Source organism: Fukomys damarensis, unplaced genomic scaffold, assembly GCF_012274545.1.
Source record: "Fukomys damarensis isolate Sample0158 unplaced genomic scaffold, DMR_v1.0_HiC HiC_scaffold_2, whole genome shotgun sequence".
Classification (NCBI taxonomy): Eukaryota; Metazoa; Chordata; class Mammalia; order Rodentia; family Bathyergidae; genus Fukomys; species Fukomys damarensis.
In genome coordinates, this window is record NW_022900914.1 from 12,975,332 (window position 1) to 12,999,763 (window position 24,432).

At 35.0% G+C, this 24,432-nt stretch overlaps 1 protein-coding gene across 1 annotated transcript in view; it reads left to right on the forward strand.

The window, feature by feature from the left end:
* Birc6 (baculoviral IAP repeat containing 6) overlaps positions 1-24,432 on the forward strand; it is a 189,449-nt gene that overhangs the window by 105,325 nt on the left and 59,692 nt on the right. Inside the window, exons 52-61 of the mRNA XM_033762215.1 lie at positions 238-494; positions 730-838; positions 3,472-3,693; positions 4,789-5,569; positions 7,149-7,292; positions 7,738-7,867; positions 12,138-12,269; positions 13,583-13,750; positions 14,908-15,081; positions 16,627-16,823. Coding sequence (XP_033618106.1) covers positions 238-494; positions 730-838; positions 3,472-3,693; positions 4,789-5,569; positions 7,149-7,292; positions 7,738-7,867; positions 12,138-12,269; positions 13,583-13,750; positions 14,908-15,081; positions 16,627-16,823 — 2,314 coding nt within the window. The remainder of the gene's footprint in view (positions 1-237; positions 495-729; positions 839-3,471; positions 3,694-4,788; positions 5,570-7,148; positions 7,293-7,737; positions 7,868-12,137; positions 12,270-13,582; positions 13,751-14,907; positions 15,082-16,626; positions 16,824-24,432) is intronic.

Below are 24,432 nucleotides of genomic sequence, written 5' to 3' on the forward strand. Positions count from 1 at the left end.
GTAAGTACATAGTTCCTAAATGGTTGAAGTACTTAGCATACTTATATTTGTAATAATACAGGGCAGACTTACTGTGTCCTTAACTCTCCATTAAGTTTTGTAGCATTTTAAAACTTAATTCTGATTGATTGATGCTGCTTACAGGATGTCTTGATCTTTTAAAAATTTTTCTTTCCTCTGAAATAGTTTGAGCTAGTTAGATTTACCATGTAAGTCGTTTTGCTTTGTGTATTTCAGTATTGGATGGTTACGGTTGTTACATCATTGTCTTACTCACATAAGTGATCTGGAAGGAATGATGGCAAGTGCAGCTGCACCTACTGCTAATCTGCTGCAGACTTGTGCTGCCTTATTGATGTCACCATACTGCGGAATGCATTCACCAAACATTGAAGTCGTGCTTGTAAAGATAGGACTGCAATCCACTAGAATTGGCCTGAAACTTATAGAAATTCTTCTGAGAAATTGTGCAGCATCTGGAGGTGATCCTACAGGTGATGAGTTTTGATATTTTAAGTTTTTACATACCCATAAAAAAAGCAAAGTTGCATTGTGTGATCTTTGTGATTAACTCTGAAATTAATTTCTTATGGTTTAATTATATTTCAACTTTATTTTGCTGAAATTTATAGACTTACCTTTAATGAATAACTTTAAAAATTAACCATATCTTTTCGCCTCAGATTTGCTTATTTAGAAAAACTTTCTTTTTGTTTTTTTTGCCGCAAGATTTGAATAGTCCTTTACTTTTTGGAAGACTGAATGGACTCTCTTCTGACTCTACGATAGATATTCTTTACCTGCTTGGTACAACTCAGGATCCTGGAACAAAAGACAGGTAGATGATGATCCTGTTTTTCCTTTAAGTGCACAAGTATGTCATAGTGAATGGTATTTACCCTTTCTCCTTAGATCGCATAAAGATAAACATGTTTTTATATGGTACATCTACATATATACTTTACTTGGTGCAACTTTATAAAGATTTTCATGAATATTAAAATTTTTCATGTATGTGGACATATTTTCTATTAGAGAATTAATGGGGCCATAGTAGTTAGATTGTTTGGGGGGTACTGGGGATTGAACTCAGCCCCTTGTGCTTGCGAGGCAGGCAGCAGAACCACTGAGCCAAATCCCCGGCCCTTAGATTTTTTTTGATAATGACAGTACTCTGTTATTACTTACTGTTTATAATACTGACAGCTTTTCATTAGACTTTTTTACCCTATTTTTTCTGCCTCAACACAAGATGAAACTATAGTATGCCAAATAACTAATATCCAAATACAATGACTAAAAGTTTTAGTGATTTCTACATGTAGGTAGTTTTGATGGGTTGCCTTAATGTTTTCTACCGCCAAATTGATAAATAATAATTCTAAGAACTTTTGAAACATTTTTGTTGTTACAGTTTCAAGTGTTTGTCATTCCCCATTTTATGTATATCACTGATATCAGAAGAACATATTTATGATCTATGACTTAGAAATATAAGTAATTACACTAGAGATTGTTGCCTCAGTTATCTTTTGATATTTTGATTAATTTATAATTTAAAGATTATTTTGTATTCATAAATTGTTGACAAAATCATTAACTTTTTGGTGTTACTCTGATCTCCTAAGTTTGTGAACTTAATCCTTTTTATGATCCTGCTTGCACACCAAATTTTTTTTTTTTTGGTACCGGGGATTGAACTCGGGTTCTTGCGCTTTCAAGGCAAGTACTTGAAAGTACTCACCGAACCGCTGAGCTAAATCCCCAGCCCTTGCACACCAAGTTTGACGAGAACCTAATCAAATTTCTCTATAAGGTCAACATTAAACCTAACCATTGAGTATGATTCAGTTCTCATCTAATTCAGTTTGCAAAAAGAGTCATGGAAAGAACGAGGTTTGTAAACTGAGGTACCATTGTATTAATAACTGTTATAGCCTGTTATGGTACTAGATACTGGAGAGCCGATTGAGTCCTGCTTTGTGCTTTCAGGATTGGGAAAGCAAAAAAGCATTGTCACTCAAAAAGGAGATAGATTTCAGTGTATAGAATGAAATACTAGGCAGTAAAGGCATTCTGGGAAATACTATTTACTCATAAATAATGTAATAATAGCCTTTACTTACATTTGACTAATTCTATCCTCTTTATTAAAAGTTGAGGGCTAGGGAGTTAGCGTAGTGGTTTTGCCACCTACCTTGTAAGCTCCTTGGGGGCCCGAGTTTGATCCCCAGTACCAAAAAAAATTTTTGAATTTGTTGTTTTGAAAAAGTAATTTTATTTTTATCGTATCTTTAGAACATTAAGTAGGCTAACTTTTGTATTACATAAAGCCATAAAATAACTGTATTACATTTAGAAAGATTGGCATAACATTTGAGCAGGTGAAAACAATTTATGCCAAAATTGAATTATAATGCAGTAATCATAGTTTGCTTACAATCTCTGAAAATTAATTTTTAAATAATTTAATTGCTTTTTATTATAAGAAAATTACTAATTTATATTCTCTGCACAATTCTTCTCTAAATATGAATACTTATCTTTTAAAACTGATGCTAATAATAAGATTGCTGTATTCTGTAGTGAATGAAATACTATTTTTTTCTCCTAATTGCTTTAGCACCCCACTCTTTCTCTGAGTTGTTCTTATTTACTGTTAATGAAATTGAGAGAAGGAAAGAGAGAGAGGTGTTATATGCCATCTACCCTTATTTCTTTTAACCAGAAAAAGACAGAAAGGGGTTATGTGTGATCTACCCTTATTTCTTTTACCCTGAACCAAAGATTCCTATGGTCTAAATAATTTGAAAGGAAACAAAACAAATATAAACATAGTATTTTAAGAACTTGAAAAATTTTATTCTTTGTTTTATATATAAATTATAAAGCATTATTTCCTTCTAAATCCCTTTATTTTCAGTAGCAGTACAAAACTGAACATGTTTTACCGGTCCCAGCTCCAGAGAACTATGTTAGCACAACACTTGAAAAAGCATATGTTGAGGGTATAGTCTGTTAGAATGGGGAAGGTTGAATGATTGCTACTAGTATTAAATGATTGAGATCCAGGGATTTGAAACATGATGTAATTCATGAGATTTTGTATACTGAAAAATTAGCCCCAGATTACTGGGTAGTGCAGATTTGTTGTACGATGAGAGAAAATTTACAGGAGAAAGTTTAAAATATGTACCCTGTAATTCTTTACATTTATATATAATATAAGTAAAGTAAGACATAATCAGCACTTGTTTACTGAGTCATAGTTTTCTCAGAATTTCTTATCATTTGAAATTAAGGTTAATGAAAAATTGGAATGGCTTTGTCCTTATAAATTTCTTTCCATCCTTACTTAGATTGAAATGATCAAGAATAATTACTATATTATTCTCATAACTACCATTTTTACATGCAAAAACCAAATATCATGTCATTATTGATTATTGGAATTCAATTTCTTCTTTTAAGAATTCAGGCCTTGTTAAAATGGGTCAGTGATTCTGCAAGAGTGGCTGCTATGAAAAGAAGTGGCAGGATGAATTACATGTGTCCTAGCTCTTCAGCAGTAGAATATGGTCTTCTCATGCCATCACCTTCTCATCTGCACTGTGTAGCAGCAATTCTTTGGCATAGTTATGAACTGCTTGTAGAATATGATTTACCAGCATTGTTGGACCAAGAGCTCTTTGAGTAAGTATGATTGCAAAGCTTTTTTCCCTCCCAGTATTAGATCACTTTGTATTTTTACTTGATTAAAAGTGTTTTACATTTTTATCTGGATTAATGTATTTTGAAAAGCACAAATACAGCCAGTTTAAAATGAGGTGTCACCCCTCTTGCCTTTTTGTTTTTTCTGCTATGCTGGTGGGCAACTTATGGCGTCACGCATACTATGTGAGCCTTCCATCACTGAGCTACACTCCCATGTCATCTTCATATTTCAAGAAAATGTATTAACAACATTGTCTGCTTCTCTTACCTGAAATCAAAATGCTTCATGTCAGTGTTTTTATGTATGTGTGTATGTATGTATGTCAGTGTTTTTGAGGTGCATTATGTTTATTGTTTTTAAATTTTAATATAATTGTATTTTTTATGAGTATGTGTACATAATACGTGTCTTTGTTGTTTTTACTTTCCCTCCCCTGTACTTATTCTCACAAATTTACTCATGAGGTTCTTTTATCTTTAATGTGCAGCTTTGGAGGAAAGGCACAGCTTTGAAAGGCTACTTCGTGTATAGTCATCTCAACAGATAGTTTTCCTTTGCTCACACTCCTTCGCTATACTTGGCTGAGGCCTTCATTCACTGTATGCTAACAGTAGCATACAGAAGGCAAAATTTTTGTTCTCTAATCTGTGATCATCATATTTGGCCCTTCCATTTGGCATAGTCCTTGACCTGATTAATGAACTTTGCCAATAGTTTTCAATTTGCGCACAAGAAATTCTATGATCTTGATAAACTTAACCTAAACATTTCTTTGGTGTGATTTTTTTTTCTTCTTTTGTGAGGATATATGATAATGATAGAAACATTTTTAATGTAAATTGATTTTCTGAATTCATATGAGAAGTGTAACCTAACTCTAAATTCTTAAATACTTACATGAATTCTTCAATAATGTATATATTATAAGCCTTGACACTACAGTGTCACATTATTTAATGTCAAATAAGCTATATTTTTGTCAAGGTATATTTGATCTCTAATAGAAATATTTAAAAAGATGAATTATTTCTTATTAAAATATATGATTAATGGGTTATGTTTTATTTCCCCAGGTTACTTTTCAATTGGTCCATGTCTCTTCCCTGCAACATAGTATTGAAGAAAGCTGTTGACAGTCTGCTTTGTTCAATGTGCCACATACATCCGAATTATTTCTCCTTGCTCATGGGCTGGATGGGGATTACTCCTCCGCCAGTGCAGTGTCACCACAGACTGTCCATGACAGATGATAGCAAAAAGCAGGATCTTACTTCCTCTTTAACAGATGATTCTAAAAATGCACAAGCACCTCTCACACTAACTGAATCTCATCTGGCGACCCTTGCTTCCTCTTCTCAGTCTCCAGAAGCTATCAAACAGTTATTAGACTCTGGCTTGCCCTCTCTTCTTGTTAGAAGTCTGGCTAGTTTTTGCTTTAGCCAGATTTCCTACTCAGAAAGCATTGCTCAGTCAATAGATATTTTCCAGGATAAACTCAGGCGGCATCATGTTCCACAACATTGTAATAAGTTGCCTATCACAGCCGACCTGGTTGCTCCTATTCTTAGGTTTTTGACAGAAGTTGGCAACAGCCACCTTATGAAAGATTGGCTTGGTGGTTCTGAAGTCAATCCATTGTGGACAGCACTTCTGTTTTTATTGTGTCATTCTGGGTCAACTTCTGGAGGACATAATTTAAGTGCACAACAGACAAATGCAAGATCAGCATCTCTTTCTTCAGCTGCTACAACAGGATTGACTACTCAACAACGGACAGCAATTGAGAATGCAACAGTTGCATTCTTTCTGCAGTGCATCTCATGCCATCCTAATAATCAAAAGCTTATGGCCCAGGTAAGAGTAGAAACACTATTTGGAATTTTAGCTATCTAACTCTTTTAATAAAATGTTTCATGGCACTAGTGGAATTAGAAGAGGGCCACATACTAAGGCAAGATTTTGGTGAAGTTTGGGGATACGTGCATTTGAGGATCTGAATTTAAATCATAATTAAAGTACTGATATAGCCTCTTGTCAAAATATGTGGTTTCATAAATCTGTTTTTCCTTATAGTGAAAGACGATTGAGAAATTCATGGAGAGTGTAGCTATACACCACTCCCAAACGCTTCAATTAAAAGGAGCAAGCCCCAAAGAATAATAATTTAGCTGCTGAACAGAACTGACCAATAAACAGTGGCCAGTATGTGTCATAATTTTCATTTTGGCATTGCTTTTTGATATAGCTTATTGATACCACGATTCATTTGCTTTTCATTACACAGACATTAGAGTAGGTTTCAAATACGAGACTGTGTAAATCTCAAAACAATAAGATTTATTGTATTAAGCCTCTGATCAGAAATCCAAAAGTGTGGAGTTATTTTCCAGGCATGGTGGTGCATGCCTGTACTCCCAGCAGTTGGGAGGCTGTGGCGGGATGATTTCTTCACATTCAGTGCTAGCCTGGGCTAGATAGTTAAAGAACAGCCTGAACTGCTGAGACCCTGTCTCAAAACAAAAACAAAAAGAAGAAAGATAAAATTAACAGTAATTCTAATTGCTATTTGCAAAATACTGTTTTCTTGTTTTTGTGACCTTGGACATGTTTAACAAAATGAAGCTAGTAACACCTCCTTCATAAGATTTTTTGGACAAGTGAAATATTGTTGACTGTAATAAAAAGATGGCTGTAAAGTACCTGGTGTAGAGTTTGTCTGAGGCAGAGGAATCGCTCATAAATAGCAGTAAACTTCTTTTTTCCCCTGCCTATTTAATGGCTCTTTTGTTAGTGTCTAGAAGTATAACAATAAAAATCTTTATAAATTATTAAGTACTTTAACTTTATTAAGAAGAAAACCAAGATACTCTAATGCTTATAGTAGTAGCTAATTGTTGAGAAAATACTGTTCTGCTTTTAATGTGACTAATTAAAAGTGAATGCTTAATTTACTAATTTCAACCAAGGGCACAGCATGAACATTTTGAAAATTTGACTTGTAGCCTGTCTTTCTTCTTTCTTCTTTCTTCTTTCTTCTTTCTTCTTCTTCTTCTTTCTTCTTCTTCTTTCTTTTCTTCTTCTTCTTTTCTTCTTCTTGTTTTCTTTTCTTTTCTTTATTTCTGGTACCAGGGACCAAACTCGGGACCTTGTGTTTGTAAGGCAGGTGGTGGAACCACTGAGCTAAATTCCCGGCCCTGTGTTAGGCATTTCTTATGTGAGACTCTTTAGTAGTAATTTCTCTTTCCTACATAAGTGTTTCTTATACTTTTAACTTTTTAATGTGCTGTATTTATATATTTTAGGATAAAATTTTCTTGGTGCCTTGATGTGTTAAAATACCCTTGTTAGTCCTTATTCTTAATAATTCTTCTTTATTCTTCAGAATAGTGAAGCTGCAAATTTTGTATTAAGCTTTTATCTCTTGCCTTGCTAGGTTCTTTGTGAACTATTTCAGACATCTCCTCAAAGAGGGAACCTTCCAACATCTGGGAACATTTCAGGGTTTATACGAAGACTGTTTTTACAGTTGATGCTGGAAGATGAGAAAGTGACAATGTTTCTTCAATCTCCTTGCCCAGTGAGTATTTAACAGTTGAATTTTAATGAGTGTCTGTGTGTTACTATGTCTTACAGTTTTCATATAATATAACAAACTGAAACAAGTATAAACTTTGTATAATGACAAGACTTAGAAGTCTTTATGAAGCCGGCAATGTCCTGAGTTCCATCCCTGGTACCCCAAAAAAAGCTTCATGATAACCCATTACCACACCTGTCCTAGATATGCCATATATTGATTAACATGATTTGCTTTTGGGAAAAAGTGATACATTGTTAAGTAAAATACTATGAATGTAAAAGCTTACCAACAAATCATATGGCCAGTGTACCACATTTAAACAAAATCTTTTTATGCTTTATTAAACTTCTTATTGTTTATACACTTTTGAATATTTCATAATTGTGCACATTCTAAAAAGTTGACTTCTTAATTTCTCTAATTTTTTATTTTGTTTTTTCAGTTGTACAAGGGCAGAATTAATGCAACTAGCCATGTCATCCAGCACCCAATGTACGGAGCAGGACACAAGTTTCGTACTCTTCATTTGCCAGTCTCAACAACTTTATCAGATGTTCTTGACAGAGTATCAGGCAAGTTGAATTTAAATATCAATTTTTATATGGAATTTGATTAAGTTTATAACTTTATCTGCTTCCACTCAACATTCAATGACTAGAAAAAATCAAAACATCTTATATTCAATGTGTGAAAAGCCAATCAAGTGGACAAAATGTATAATACATTGGGACTTGAGTGGCCCTTTTGGTATGATGTATGTTATGTGAGTAATGACAAAATGAATAGCTAGATAAGCTAGATAAGATTGTGGTTGTGGAATCCAGTGAAAACTGTTGATGGGATTTTTCTGTAGTAAAATCACTTGGTCATTTTATAGTAGGTAGATTGCAGAGTATTTGATTGGATGACAAGATTCTTTTGGATGTTTTTTGTTTCTGTTTCATTGTGGCACAGTATCTAGTCCAGGTTGGCCTCAAACTTGCGATCCAAGTACCTCAGCCTTCTTTTTAAAAATTAATTAATTTTCTCCCCCAGTACCAAGGATTGAACTCATGACCTGGTGCTTGTGAGGCAGGTGTGGTGGCACTGAGCTAAATCCCTGCCCGTAATTGATTTTTTTATTACTACCTGTTTGCCCTACTTAATGTTTACATTCCTTATGTGGAGTTGGTACATGTACATAACACATCTTATTTCCTCTTTCCTGTTTGTAGTACATGTTTCTATTCCTTGTATAAAGTTGATACATATACGTAACACATCCTAATTTGTCTTTGCATGTACGTTCCCCCACTTCCTCCACCATCCCTCCACCTCATGATGCCCTTCCCATTTAAGTTACTTACTTCCTTATTTCTTACTATCTGTATTTTGTTTTGCTCTCTCTCTCTTTTTTTAATAATTTGAGTTTCTTGTATAAGAAAAACCATGCAGTGTTTAAGCGTGTGAATCTGATTTATTTCATTTAACATTATGGTCTCAAAGTGCATCCATTTTGCTACAAATGACTCAAGTTTATCTTTATGGCTGAGTAGTGCTCTGTTATGCATAAATACCACATATTCTTAATCCATTCATTTATTGATGGCCGTATAGGCAGCTTCCAGTGTTTAGAGCTACTGTGAATTGTGATGTGATAAACATGGCGTATGCATATGTATAACTTTTGGTAAGATACCTGAAAGGGGAATAGCTGTGTTGAATAGAATCTCTGCTTTTAGTTTCTTGAGGAATCTCTATACTGACGACTTCCATGGTTGTTGTACTACATGTAGTTCACATTCCTACAAACAATATAGAAGGATTTTTTTTTCCCTGTAGCCTTGTCAGCATGTGTTGTTATTTAATTTCTTAATGATAGCCTTCCTTCTGGGGTAAGCTGGAACCTCAAGGTTGTTTTAATTAGCATTTCTCTAATAGCCAGTCATGTTGAGCATTTCTTCGTGTATTTGTTGGCCATTTGTACTTCTATGAAGTGTCTATTCATTTTACTTTTCCATTTTTTGATTTGGTCTTTTATTTTGGTCATTCTACCTTATTTTCTTTTTGGTCATTCTGCTTTTTTTTTCTTTTTTAATATATTCTACATATTAGTCTTCTGTCTGAGAGAGAGCAAAAGTTCTTTTTTTGATTCTGCAGGTTTTGTTTTCATTCTATTGGCTGTTTCTTTTGCTGTGCAGAAGCCTTTTAAATTTGATCTGATCCTATTTGTTGATTTATGGTACTATTTCCTGTTCAGAAAGTTCTTGGCTCTGCCTATGACTGCAAGAGATTTTTCCTCATTAAGTGTTTCTTTGCTAATATTTAACGCTCTGATCCATTTTGATTTTAGTTTAGTTCGTGTGAAAGATACCGTAAGGTTGTAGATCGAATCATCAGACACCTTGTCCAGTAGCGGTAGATGTTCCTTGAAGTGGACCAAATAACTTCATTTCATCCTCTAAAAGTGTTGGAACTACACAAAAATAGTGGTCTCACTGTAAGGATCACTCCAGTATTGTGAACAAGGTGAAGAAAGCATCCCAATGGTTATACTTTTACTTAAGAAATATCTAAGTGGGCCAGGGATGTAGCTCGGGGGTTTGCTGCCTGCCTCATAAGCATAAGGTCCTGAGTTTGATCCCTGCTACCAAAAAAAAAAAAAAAAAAGGAAGGAAGGAAAGAGAAATATCCAAGCAAACAGATATAAGCATACCACCTAAAGGAGATAACTGTGGCCTCTGGGAGGGACTTTTCTGGATAGCACAGTGTGAAAGGGTCATGAAGTAGAACCAAAGAATATTCAGAGAATGGAGAAACTTCATTGAGTTTTTCGGACTCTAAACCCAGTTTTTCCATGTATTAAGCAAGCGACAGTAAGTAGAATTTGGAACACAAATTGAAATGCACCAATTTGTACAGCATGAGTGCTTTGTACTTTTAAAAACAGAGGCCACTGAGAAAAAGAAGGCAGACAATTATGTGTAAAACAAACCAGAGTCTAGGATGTACTGCTTTCTGGTTGGTTGGCTTCTAGTTCTGCTCAAGACTCCTGGCGAGGGAGCACATTGGCAAGAGTTGCCCTGGCTGAGTGCCCCAGTCACCTAAGCGTCCACAGCCTCCTCATTGGTGCTCAAAGGCACAGGGTCTATTAGTGACAGCCCAGGCTCCCCCAGATTGTAGGGCTCCCCTGCATACTACTGGGCGCTCTCCCCATAGCATGACCTATGTTTTCGCCTTGGCCAGCATGCCTTCTAACACCAGCCTCTTCGGTGTTTTTTTCATGAAAGGATGTTGGCTTTTGTCAGAGGCTTCTGCATCTATTGAGATGATTGTGTGATTTTTGTCCTTCTGTTTATGTAATGAATTACATTTATTGATTTGCATATGTTGAACTATCCTTGCATCCCTGAGCTAAGGCATAATTCATCATGATGTATGATCTTTTTGATGATTTCATACATTCTGTTTGCCATCATCTTGTTGAGGATTTTTGTATCTACATTCATTGAAGAGATTGGTATATAGTTCTCTTTTTAAATTGAATTTTTGTGTGGTTTTGGAATCTGAGTAATGGGACATCCAGGAATGACTTTGGGAGTATTACTTCTCCTTTTATTTCATTAAAGAGCTTGAGAATTATTGATGTTAAATCTTCCCTGCAGTTCCTGTAGAATTTGGTAGTGAATCCACCTTAGTTGGTAGGTTTTTTTATTACTGCTTCAGTTTCATTGCCTGTTACTACATTATTCAAGATATTAAGCCTTCTTGGTTCAGTTTTGTTAATTCATATGTATCTAGGAATGTATTCATTTCTTCTGAATTACCAATTTATTGGCATACAGATTTGCCAAGTAGTTGTTAATAATCTTGTTTATTTCATCTGTGTCCATTGTGATTTCACCTTTTTTATTTCTAATTGAGTTAATTTGGCTATCTTCTCACCTTCTTTTGGACTACATTGGCTAAAGTTTTGTCTATTTTTTTTTCTTTTGGAGAACCAGCTCGTTGCCTCATTGATTCCTTGTATTTTTTTGTTGTTTGTTTTGGTCTTGACTGCATTAATTTCTGCTCTGATTTTTGTAATTTCCTTCCTTCTACTACCTTTGGATTTCGATTGTTCTTGTTTTTCTAGGAAGGACCTTGATGTGCATTGTTAATTATTTATTTGGGCTTGCTGTTTTTGTGATATGGGCATGGTTACAAACTTTTTAGGCTTTGGTTGTGTCCCATAAATTCTGATATGTTATACTGGCATTACCATTTTTTTTCCCTAGAACTGCCTTATTCTTTGATTTGTTATGTGACCTACTGTTCATTTATGAGTGTATTGCTTAGTTTCCATACATAATTTCTATGTTTTCTTTTGTCATTGATTTCTAGTTATATTGCAGTATATTCTGAAAATATACATGGTATGATTTCAGTTCTTTCACAAGTCCATTATTTACCATTCACAGGTTGTATCAGTAGCATTCTTCAGGTCCTGATTAATTATGAAGTTAGGATTCTTTCTTGATGTCCATGTCCTAATGATCAAATTGGGTGTACATGTGAAGCACATTGAACTTTGATTAAATTAAGCAGTTTTCACACTACTTGTTTTTCAGTTTTTTAGAGGTGGTGTTGTTATAATGTGTTTATATTTTCTTGAGTGTGAAACTTGAATATCCTTAAGTTCAGTGCGGCGTTCCCTTTATTATTATTATTGCCAAATATTGAACAGTAGGTTTTTACTTACCATAATTTCTTTTACTTGCTCTTCCTCAGTGTTAGGGTTAATATCCTGGAAAATCTTCTGAAATACTGCATTCCTTGTTAATGTTTTAGAAAAACAATGTATTTTATATATTTTTTAAACAGATACACCAAGTATCACAGCTAAACTAATTAGTGAACAAAAAGATGACAAAGAAAAGAAAAACCATGAAGAAAAAGAAAAAGTTAAGGCAGAAAATGGATTTCAGGACAATTACAGTGTTGTTGTTGCATCTGGTATGCTTTGCACTTTTTAGAATTCCTGTTTTGGTTCAATTTATCTATAATAGTTCTATTTATAATAACTGTGACAAAACATTAGTACAAAAGTCTGACTTAATATTTTACTACTAGAAGCCTCTGAAGCCTTGTATAATTTGGCAGTGTAGTTACTCACTTCAGGAGCACATATACTAATTTGGCAATGTAATTATTAAGGTTATATTGTGCCCTAATTTTACTGTATTTCATTAGATATGAACGCATGTGAATACTTAGATGTCCCATTTAAGCTTGATGATGTACTTTTACCCTAGATGTCCACAAAATATTCAGGAGTTTTTGCATAACCTCGTTTTAAAAAGAAAGATTGAAGGCCAGGGATGTAACTCAGCAGCACTGTACCTGCCTGGCAATCACAAAGTCTTAAGTTTGATCCCCTGGTTAAAAAAAAAAAAATGGTGAAAAAAATTAAAAAGTTATTTACTAGTTTTCACTTACATATTCACATAAAATTGATGAAGCATAAGGTTTTAGTATTAGGTTGAGGAAGTAGAAAAGGAGCAAGGATAATGTAATTTCAGAGGGTTATTTCTTTAATTGAAATGATTTTAGCTCTTTGTATGTGAGGAGGGAAGAAAGGCTGAAGGGGGGGAATAGGAAAAAAGAAGTAAGATATAACATGTACAGGTACAAATTCCCTGTGATGAATGTTATGATGCATATCTAAAATGTACCAATAAATGTTTTGTGAAAAGCAAAAAACAAAACAAAACAAAACAAAAAAACCCTAAAGACCAAGCTAAAGTGTTAGAAATTGAAATAACGTGAAAAATAAAAAAAAAAAAAGATTTCAGCTAAAATGAACAGTCTCCATATAGATTATTTTTCAATTTGGGGAGCATGAATCTAACCTGTCCTAGAGAAAAATTAACCCAAGATTTATTACACTTCTTTGCGCAAATTACATTCTACATAGATGGGATCTGTAATCTTACAGGTGATAGCAGCTAGCAACATTTTTTACTTTCTTAGAAAACAGATCTAGAGCCAGAGTTATTTATCATTTGTTGTGGAGTGCAAATACAGTTGGAGATTAAATATGGGCTTAGAAGAAATATTTCTGTGATTTGACATTAGTGAGAAAGCGTTCTTTATTAAAATATTTTACAGGCCATGGATTTAGCTCAGTGGTTCTGCTGCCTGCTTCGCAAGCACAAGGACCCGAGTTTGATCCCTGGTACCAAAAAAAAAAAAAAAAAAATTTACAAAACAACTTCTTTTATGATTGTGTGTTGTCTACACAGAATTTTAATGGATTCTTTTTTTAGGGCTGAAATCACAATCTAAACGTGCTGTATCAGCTACACCACCTCGCCCACCATCCAGAAGAGGGAGGACAGTGCCTGATAAAATAGGAAGTACTTCCTCAGGTGCAGAGACGGCCAACAAAATCATTACTGTCCCTGTGTTCCACTTGTTCCACAAACTCTTGGCAGGTAATATTCACAATGATAAACATGAAAGAAAAATCACCATGGTAATGAACAGAATCATGCTTGATCAGGGGCTTAAGATAACTGAGGTAACCTGTGGGTGGTACTGCATGTCTAAAATCCCAGCATTTAGGCTGAAGCAGGAGGATTGTCACAAGTTTGAAGCCAGCCTGGGCTACATAGTGAGTTAAAGGTCAGCCTGAACTATACAGTTGAGACCTTGTCTAAACACCCCCCACCACAAAAGTTATCCAGTATATATTCTTTTCAAGGATTTATGTAAAATTTCATTTTCTACTTCACTGGCTTTCTTATTATTTTTCTGTTAGTGTACTATAAGATATGTTATATAGAAAGCAATGTTGGCAGCCCATTTTCTGGGTCCCCTCCTCTCCTACTCTTAATAAAAAAACAATGTGGGGCTGGGGATTTAGCTTAGTGGCTTTGCACCCATCTTGCATGTGCAAGGTCATGGGTTCGATCCCAGGCACCAAATAAAACGCATTGTGAGGCAAATTCTACAGGGTTAGTTCTAGTAAGAGGTTCTCAGTATATCACTGGTAAATAAACCACAATTCTTCCTAGATGAGATACATTCTTTGACAAATAATATGCATACTTTTGTTGGTCAAGATGGTACCCACTTTATTATGTATTATGTCAATATAATCAAACTCCCAACTAATTGAGGCTAGATCTTCTTTCTCAGCTTTATATTGTCAGTTTATAGTAGTGATCAAACTATAATTGGTGTGTGGTATACTTTTTGTAAATAAAGTTTTATGAAAATACAACCAATGTGTTATCCTTAGCTATTTTTCTGTTGCAACATAAACATAGTAGTTGTAATGGACTATATGATCTCACATCTTTAAATATTTCTTATCTGGCCTTTTATGGAAAAATGTGTCAACCTTAGATCTTTGAGGTTTGTTCCTTTGTTTCTATTTTACCCATGATATTGTACTTTGAATAATGCTATACAGATATTGTTCACATACATCAGAAATAAATTCAATTTGATAGACTTTTCAGTGACTAAAATTGATGTCAGAAACAAAAATTTGTGTCTGACTTAGCAAAAGTAACATGTAAGTGAATAAAGCAAATTTCAATAAATATTTCCTTCTTGGATTTCACTGTAGTTGTATTGTTTTTAGGTCAGCCGTTGCCAGCTGAAATGACTCTTGCCCAGCTTTTAAGTCTCCTGTATGACCGAAAACTTCCTCAGGGGTACCGTTCAATAGATCTGACTGTTAAATTGGGATCAAGAGTTATCACAGACCCAAGTCTGTCAAAAACAGATTCTTTTAAAAGACTACACCCTGAAAAAGGTATGTATATGACAGAACTTTAAAACTTCCAGTCTTAGCTGGTATGCTGGCACACATCTATAATCCCTGCACTTTTGGTAGGCTGATGCAGAAGGATTGCCTCCAGTTTGAGGCCAGCCTGGGCTACATAGTGAGTTCAAGGAAGCCTGAACTGCATAGTAAGACTTTGTGGAAAAAAAAACAAACAAAAAACCAAAAACCAAAACTTTCAGTCTTTCACTCAGAAGACAGAGCTTGCTATAGAGAATGACTTAATTGACCTATTTTCATTGAAGCAGCTTAGCTTTTCTTTTGATTCATTTGTGCATGTTAGAATTTGCTATTATTTTATTTGGAAATTGGGTTGTGTTAATTCACCTTCGTTCTTGCTGTATAAGCCCACATGTGTGTGAAAACCGAATTGTAATTTTATACTCAAAATGAGAACTCCACTTCACCAATAATTTATATTGAGTGATATTTCATGCTCATAAACATTTTTCCTTTGCATGTTTGGGATTATACTACATTAAATATTTTAAAATGTGCTTTTTTCTTGACTTTTTTTGTATGTATATAACAAAATTATGTTCCCACAGTTTTAGAACATCCTGACTGTTTCCAGTTTTTCAGTACTGTAAATGCCATATAAATAATGTTTCAAAATATGAATATGCTGTCATATTTAAACTCTTAATCTTTTTCACGATTAAGGAATTATTGGCCATTTGTGTTCCTTAGTAAGTTTAATATAGTACATTTACTTTCTTCAGTTTTTGGTAGGATTTTTGTCATTTTTTGTGTGTGTGTATTTTTTTAACCAGGTATCAAACTCAGGTCCTTGAGCTTGCGCGTCAGGCGGCAGAACCACTAGGCTAAATCCCCAGCCTTCCCTGTCTTTGTAATGTTTATAGAGTCTGGCTGTGTGTTGAATGCACTAACCTTTTGAGTTTCCTAATGAGTACAAGTTAAACCAATATATGTTTGTTTTTTAGTTTTTAATAGGAGAAGTCTTTGTCACTATTCATCTTTTCCTAACTAGATACTGTGAAGTATAATGTATGTATATTACTTGCGAAGAGTCTTTTTGATTTTTTTTTTCTTTCTGGTACCAAGGATCAAACTCAGGATCTTGCTCTTAGGAGGTAGACGCAGTGCCACTTAGCTAAATCCCTGTTCTCCAAGAGTCTCTTAAGTTACAACAGTTTTTCTCAAATTTCAGTATAATTGTAATTTACCTACAGATACATGTGAAAATGCAGGTTTCTATTTAGTAGGTCAGGGATGTGAGTTGGGATTCTGCATTCAAAGCAGCTCTCAGGTGATGCCCATCATACTGTTCCATGACCCATGCTTTGATTAACAAGAGGATGGGAGATAATGTCAGAAGTCATTCAGAGATCATCGTAGTATCGAACTTTAATTCACTTGTGTCTAATAATTGCTCATGTTTTTGATCTGTTGTTGAGCATAGAGAAGGCAATGAAATATTATTTTATTAATGAAAGAGTATGATAAAAATGGATCCTTTCTTACCTGTTTAATTTTTTGTAATGTATTATGTAGATCATGGAGACTTACTTGGTAACTGTGCAGAAGATGAGGCTCTTACTCCGAGTGATGAGTGCATGGATGGGATATTGGATGAATCTTTGCTTGAGACCTGTCCCATTCAGTCACCATTACAAGTTTTTGCAGGAATGGGTGGACTGGCTCTTATTGCAGAAAGACTACCCATGCTATATCCAGAAGTGATTCAACAGGTAAGATAAGATTCATAATTCAGTACATTCCATAGAAAAGCCCTTCATGCCTTTCTTTTAAAATTTAATTTCATTGAACTAAAAGTACTCTTGTCTTTACAATCTTTGAGCATTGTTCAGATCTTCCAAAGATTTGCCTGTGCATAGCTTCATGAGAATTACTTGGTACTGAAGAAATGGTGAAGACCACTTGCCAACTCTTCACATTGTTATATTTATTATTATTATATTTTCATAGTCATCGTCCTCTTTATTAGCATTATTTTGTGTTATTTGGGATTGAGCCCATTGCCTTTCCCCACCCCTTTTTGTTTTTTACTTTGAGACAGGGTTTTAGTAAGTCATGTGCCCAGCTGCATATATCATTGATTTCATAGTTTGTCACATTAACATTCTCATTTCTGTGCTGCTCTTAGGTCTGGTATTAATTATGGTCATTAGTAGAAATGATTAAAATAGTGTATATTGCTACCATATATACCTTTCTGTATCACTTCTGTTCCTGTTTTGTGTATCATTTCCATATTAGATAGCTTTATTGGAGTGTAGATTACATCTGTAATCCCCAAATGTGGAAGCAATACTTGTAAAAGTTGAGTAAGTGCTGCTGCTGAATATTTAACAGAATTCCCAAGTGAAATTGTAAAGGTACATCGTGTTTTCTTCTTGCTGTTTATCATAAAATGTTAGAAGAAAGATAAATTAAGAGACTTCTTTAGTAATAAGCAACTAACATTTGACAATTTGGAATATTCTCAGCCTTTGTAAATCACAAAAGTTGCTAAAATTAGAGATTGACCATCAGAAAGAGTTTACAGAGAACACCAAGTGTGCATGGCTAAACAATAATAGGTCTTAGAAAAAAATCAAAAGTTCAGAATATTCAGTTACACAGAGAGCCCTTTGAAGATACTACACCTTCTACTCATGGACTCCTCTCACCTATCAAAGCAGAAGCCAGGAGTAGAAGTGATGTGGTCATGAAAGAGCCATGAAATGTGTGGGAACAGCCCTGGAAGGTGGGAAAGGCAAGGACGAATACCTCAAATGAAGAACACTGTACTATTGGAAATATTTAACAACAAAGTTTATCTTCCGAATCACAATACTGGTGAACTGGAAGATGTGTTAAAAGAAGTCATTCAAAGTGAAGGATAGAAAGCACAGAAATGCAAAGAAGCAAAGAGCTACATGGGTTGAAGTGAAAAATTGTAATGTATTTGAATTTATAGTTCAGAGTAAGTGGATTAAAACGGACAAAAGCAATACTGAAAAGAAGAAATTCGTTTCTTAAATCAGTGTAAAAGTTGAACATCCACCCAAAATTCAAAAAGCACTGTAAACCCAAAACAGGATCTTATACCTGGAAATATAATAATGAAAGTTGATAAAAACAAAGACAGAAAAATTTAAAACTATCCATGAAATCATGACCTGTTGTTTTCAAACAACACTGATAACTAACCTTTTAACAGCATTGTGGAAATGAGGTCATATCTTTAAGGGGCTATAAATGGTCTTCTGAATCTACAATTAAACTCTAGGCAAAATATGTCTTAAATTCTAGGCTCTGGAGAGTGATTAGAAGCTGAAATTAGAGATGATTTACACATAAGAGAATAGAATCATGCTGCATAATACTCGTGTCTGTACAACTTTTCTCTGAAGATCACCCCTCCATCTCTGTGAGATAGAACAGGTAGAACTCAGATGTAAGCTGCTATCTTACTGACCAAAGTTTGATTCTTCCAGGAAATTGAGGGAGGAATTCAAAAAGGGGGGCTTAATGCATGAGGAACTCTGAATTGTGTACATAAATTCCTACACATCCTTAGCTCACTCCAGAAGTATGCATACAAATTCATTTTGAAAGCAATCGTGAAGAAAAAAAATAGATCTCGAAAAATTAAGCTATGGAAGATGTACAGATTGTGGGAAGATTGATATAAAAGGTCCTATTAAGGAGTAAAGGGAATTAGTGGTATTACGTAACAGTAGCAGAGAAGACCAACTAGGAAAAGATGAATAATAGGGAATGGCATTTAAACTAGAGAAAAAGAAAATAAAAACATATTTAGGGAACAAGTTCAAAGAGAAAGCAAGGTGAGGCAAGAGAGGAGGACCAATTCAAACAAATAAAGTAATACTTTAAAAGGGGAAGGGAAAGAAATGGGTGTTAAAATGCCCAGCTCCACTTGACTTCAGGATAAAAGAGAAGTAGTACAAGTTGGGTACAGTGATACATATTTATAATCCCAGCAAAATGAGAGGCTGAAGCAAGAGGATCACATGTTCAAGGCCAGACTGGGCAACTTAGCAAAACCCTGTCTCAAAACAGACAATAAAAAAAAAAATGGTGGTGGTGTAGCTCAGTGGTAGAATGACAGCCTAGCATGCTTGAGATTCTGGGCTTGATCCCCAGCACCACAGAAAAAAAAAAAAAAAAAAAAAAAAAAAAAAAAAAAAAAAAAAAAAAGCTTGATGTGGTGGCAAATGCCTATAATCCCAGTGTTCAGAGGCTGAGACAAAAAGATCACAGTGAATTTGAGGACAGTCTTGGCTACACAATGAGTTCAAGGCAGGCCTACATAGCAAGACCTTGTCTCAACACACACACACAAAGTAAAAAATAAAAGACATGCCATTAGAGGAGCAAAAAGAGAAAAATTGGGTTAAATGAAGGGAAAAGAGAAAAAGTTCCTACATCACTTCCAGAAAAATGGTGGTTTTTTTTTTCCCCAGGGCCTGCAGTCTAATCTTACAAGTCATGCTCCTCTTTGTTCATCTTTACTTTATAGTTTGAGTTTGTGTAGAGATTTCTCAGTTTGAGGGGACTTCTGTAAAAATCATTTGTGGCAACTGGTCAAGCTGGAGCCCAGCCAAGACTGGTGTGGGACATTTGCTTCTGAGCTCCTGTTGAATTTCTGCTAGGAGACCAATGCTGGGTGCCTCATGTATATTCTGGTGTCCAGTGTCAATAGGAGGTGGAGGCTCATGTCAAATGGGAGTATCCAGAGGAGACCCAGGTGTGCCCAGGATTAATGTGGGGAGATTCCAGCAGGCCAGTGTGAGCATAGAGTGCTGGGTGGTATCTCACAGGTGTCTGGAGTTACACTGCATATGAATGAGTTATTAGCTATGCAAAAGAAGAAAATGTGATCCTAACTCAACTGTAAAATCAGTGAAACTGAAGTGTTACTATTACCTGAGAAGGACTCCAAAATAATTCTGATCTATGACTCCCCTTAAATCTAGTTACATCTGTAATTATATAAAATTATATTTAAAAAGCAAATGTAAGAATGAATGAAAAAGTAAGACCCTAGTATATGCTGTTTATGGGAAATATATTTGACCAATAAGAAAACTGGTGTGCTTATTTCAGTATTTGGCAAAGTCGCCTTACGAACAAGGTTTATAAGAAAGACAGGTTACCTGGGTGGTGGCACACACACCTGTAATCCTAGTACTTGGGAGGCTGAGGCAGGAGGATTGCCATGACTTAGAGGCCAGCCTGGGCTACATAGCAAGACCCTATCTTAAACACACACACACACACACACACACACACACACACACAAAATACATAAAACAATAAAAAAGGAAAGAAATACAAAGGGTTATAAAATTACTGTAAGGATTGATTCAGAAGTCATATCAGGGCTGGGGATTTAGCTCAGTGGTGCCGCTGCCTGCCCTATAAGCACAAGGTCCTGAGTTCGATCCCTGGTACCAAAAAAAAAGTCATAACAATCCTAAAGGTATCTATCTGCATTTCATGAAGCAGAGATTGAAAGAACTAAAAGGAGAATTAGGAGAATCTGTTCTTACAGATTTTAACATTTATCTTCTAGTAATTAAGGGTAGGATACAAAAGGATTGTAGAAACCTCAGGGGGGAAAATCCGACACTTTTATATATACCTAATTAACATTTATAGGACATAGCGCTCCAAGTATGGTGTACACTTCTTCCCCAAATGCATGTGGTAATCTTACCAAGATAACACAGTATGCTGCACTATAAAGCAAATGCTAGTAAACTTAAAGCATTGATAATCAAACCATGAATGTTCACCTGCTGTAATAGAATCGAATTAGAAATCAATAGCAACAAGTGTCTAGAAAACCTCAAATATTTATAATTAAACAGTACCGTTCTAGGTAGCACAAAGGTCAAAGATGTCACAAACGATTAAACACTACAGTGTATTTCAAAATGACAGTAAAACCGTGGGACGTGGCTACAGAAGTACATAGGGACAGATTGCTTACACAGATACTTCTAACTAACGATTGAGTTACTTCCCAGTAAGCTGGTGAGTTGAAAGTGTGTGAAGTTAAAATCACACTTCTGCCTCTGCACTGAACACCATTGCTTCAGTCACTTCGCAGCACGGTAGGATCGGCCGTGGGTGGTATCTCACAGGTGTCTGGAGTTACACTGCATATGAATGAGTTATTAGCTATGCAAAAGAAGAAAATGTGATTTTCCCTCATGTGATTGACAGTCTCACTGGGAGCTGGATCTTGGGACTGTTGGCTGCACTGACCCATGCTACACATTGCTAGCAAGAGAAAGGATCAAAATTCAAAATTTAGAGTAATTGCTTTTGGGCCACGTGAAAATTTGAAAAATAAGTAGACTCATGAGTTGGAGATCATTTATAATGAAGTTTAAAATCAGCGATGGAAGAGTCCCCTTAAAATCTAGGAAATAAAAACAGTATTATATAAAAATGAACAAAGAACTATTAAATGCCAGACTCAAGTACAAAAACAGAGAAAAAAGCTAAATATTCTGAAACTTTAATAAAATTGATAATTCTTATCAAAACTTTTAAGAAAAAACACAAATCAACCATATCACAAACTCCAAAGTAAACATATTGGTATACTTTTTTTTTTAGTGGGGGTCGAACTCAGGACTTTGCGCTTGCCAGGCAGGTGCAGTGCCACTGAGCAACATCCCCAGCCCCTAATACTATTATACTTATGATATACTATACTGTATTTGTAAGAGAATATTATAACCAAGTTAATGCCAGAAAATTTGCCAACTGGGATGTATAAATTCCTCAGAGGCTGGGCATAGTGGCGCAAGCCTATAATCCCAGCACTGTGGAGGCTGTGGCAGGAGGATTGCCATGAGTTTGAGGCCACTCTGAACTACATAGTGAAACCTAGTCTCCAAAAAAATAAAAGTAAATTTCTTAGAAAATGGTTACTTAATCCCTGGTATGGGGGTGGAGTTCAGAAACCAGTTACTTAAACCAACACATGAAATGTATGCCTGTTTATATATCCACATAGAGAACTATATTGTTTTGTTTATTTGATTTTGGTACCAGGATTGAACTCAGGACCTTGAGCTTGCAAGGCATGCAACAGAACCACTGAGCTAAATCCCTAGCTCCATATTGTATTTTAATTACTCCATGACTGATTTTGAAGTAATATTAATTCTTTTTTTTTTTAAGTAATGCTCCCTCTTTTTTGAGGGGGTTTGTTAAACTAGAGCATTTGACCATTTAAGGAAAAAAGCCTTTTCAGTCTTAAGAATCATAGGATGTTTGCTGAGTAGTGGGTTTAAATAAAGCACATCACATGGCTGGAATATCATAATTCCTAAAAGCTTTTCATATAAATGACATTATTCAACATGAAAAGGTTCTAATAGTCTTGTCTTGTCTTTTTTTTTTTGATACCAGGGATTGAACTTGGGACCTTATGTTTGAGAAGCAGGTGGCAGAACCACTGAGCTAAATCCCTGGCCCCCTAGAGTCTTGTCTTTGGGGAGTAGAACTGTTTTAACCTATTTTGTTAGAAATGTAAATATATTTTTTGTTGTTATTGTTTTTTACTTTTTTGAGATAGTCTCACTATATAGTTAAGGCTGGGCTTGACTCACTATATAGACCAGCCTAGGCTAAACTTGGTGCTGTGGTGATCCTCCTTAATCTTTGTGTTGATCTTTGAACCTGTAGTAGTCTAATTTGTACTGCCTCCATGTACTACATTATATAACTGTATAACAGTATAGTTAGCATCTATAATGCTGACTAGCATTTTGATTGTTTCCAGTTATTTGCTATGATGAAAAACATTACGAAGTATCATGTATATATTAAGACTTTTAAATACATGGTTGTGAGTGGGAGATGAATAGTGGTTTTAACTTGGTGTGATTTCCTTGAAGTTGAAAATCTTTTGAATTTCCTTTTGTTAAAGAATGTACATATGGGGCTGGGGATTTAGCTCAGTGGTTCTGCTGCCGGCCTTGCAAGAGGAAGGTCACAAATTCATTCCCCAGTACTATTTTAAAAAATAAATAAAATGTACATGTAAAAAACCAAGAACTTTTGGATTTTTTTCAATGTTTGTGTTTTATTTTATGGCATCATTTGAGAAATAATCTTTATGAAAATTGAATAATGACAAGGTAAAATTTTGTCTGTTACAAAGTACTATACTATACCTTCATTATTGTAGAGCTGCTGTTATGTTACACTATCTTTTTGTGCAGTATAAAATACTGAATGTAAACATCCTTTAAAATTCACTTGGAAAGCTGGGCTGATGGAGCTTGCCTATAATCCCAGCATTCTGGAGGCTAAGGCCATATGGGCTACATAGTGAGATCTTGTCTCATGAAAAAAAAAATCACCTGCAAAAGATATCAGAATGAGTTGAACTCTTAAGCAAAAAGGCCCCAAGTTCCTTTGTTACTGGTTTTGTTTGTTTTCCTGAATTTCTGTGTTCTCACATTGGCATTATTTTATGTTGTCATCCTTGCCTAACCTCACCAGTTAGATGAGGCTGACATCAAAATTGCAAGTTTTTTATTAGTATACATGCATATTTAGTATAGCTGTATGTCAGTTTAAGAATGTCTTTTATATCTGTTTGCTCTCTACTTCCTTTCCTCTGTGTGGTCAGTTTTAAGTGAATGGTGAGAGAACGTTCCTCTTTGCCTTTTGTTCATTATATTTTTGAGTAGGAAACTTCTAATTAGTATTTATTGAAATGTCTTATTTATGGCCAAATAAGTAAAATAAAAGATGTTTAAACAATTATGGTTCCTTTGATAACTATGCTTAGAATTGGATATTTTTTCAAATTATTTAAAATTAGGTTATAACGTGCTTTACTCCTAAGTACAAAGACTCTGTTAATGTGCTAGAGTATAATTATCAAACTCAGAAAGTTTACATTGACACATAGGCTGCAGTAGAGCAGTTGTATTAGTTGGGAGGAACTTGACTAAGAGCCATGGGAATTCTTCAGCCAGTTCTTCTTCCAAATCTTGTGAATGAGCAAGAGCATTGTGCGTGATGAGAGCCTTGAGTGGTAAACCTTTGTCTGTTAGGTGTTTCTTAATAATAGAACAGAAAGCCTCTCTGATCCACTTAAGAAAACATATTCTTGTTACCCAGGCTTTTGTGTTAGATCTCCATAACATCCCTAGCCTACTCTTCTCGACTTTATGTTTTCTAAACACTCTAAGGGTTTCAGAAATAAGCCAAGAGAGGCTTTATCCACAGGTTACTTCTCACATTGGCACATAGCAATAAGGTTATCCTTTTTAGGCTTGTGGCTTGGCAGTTTCT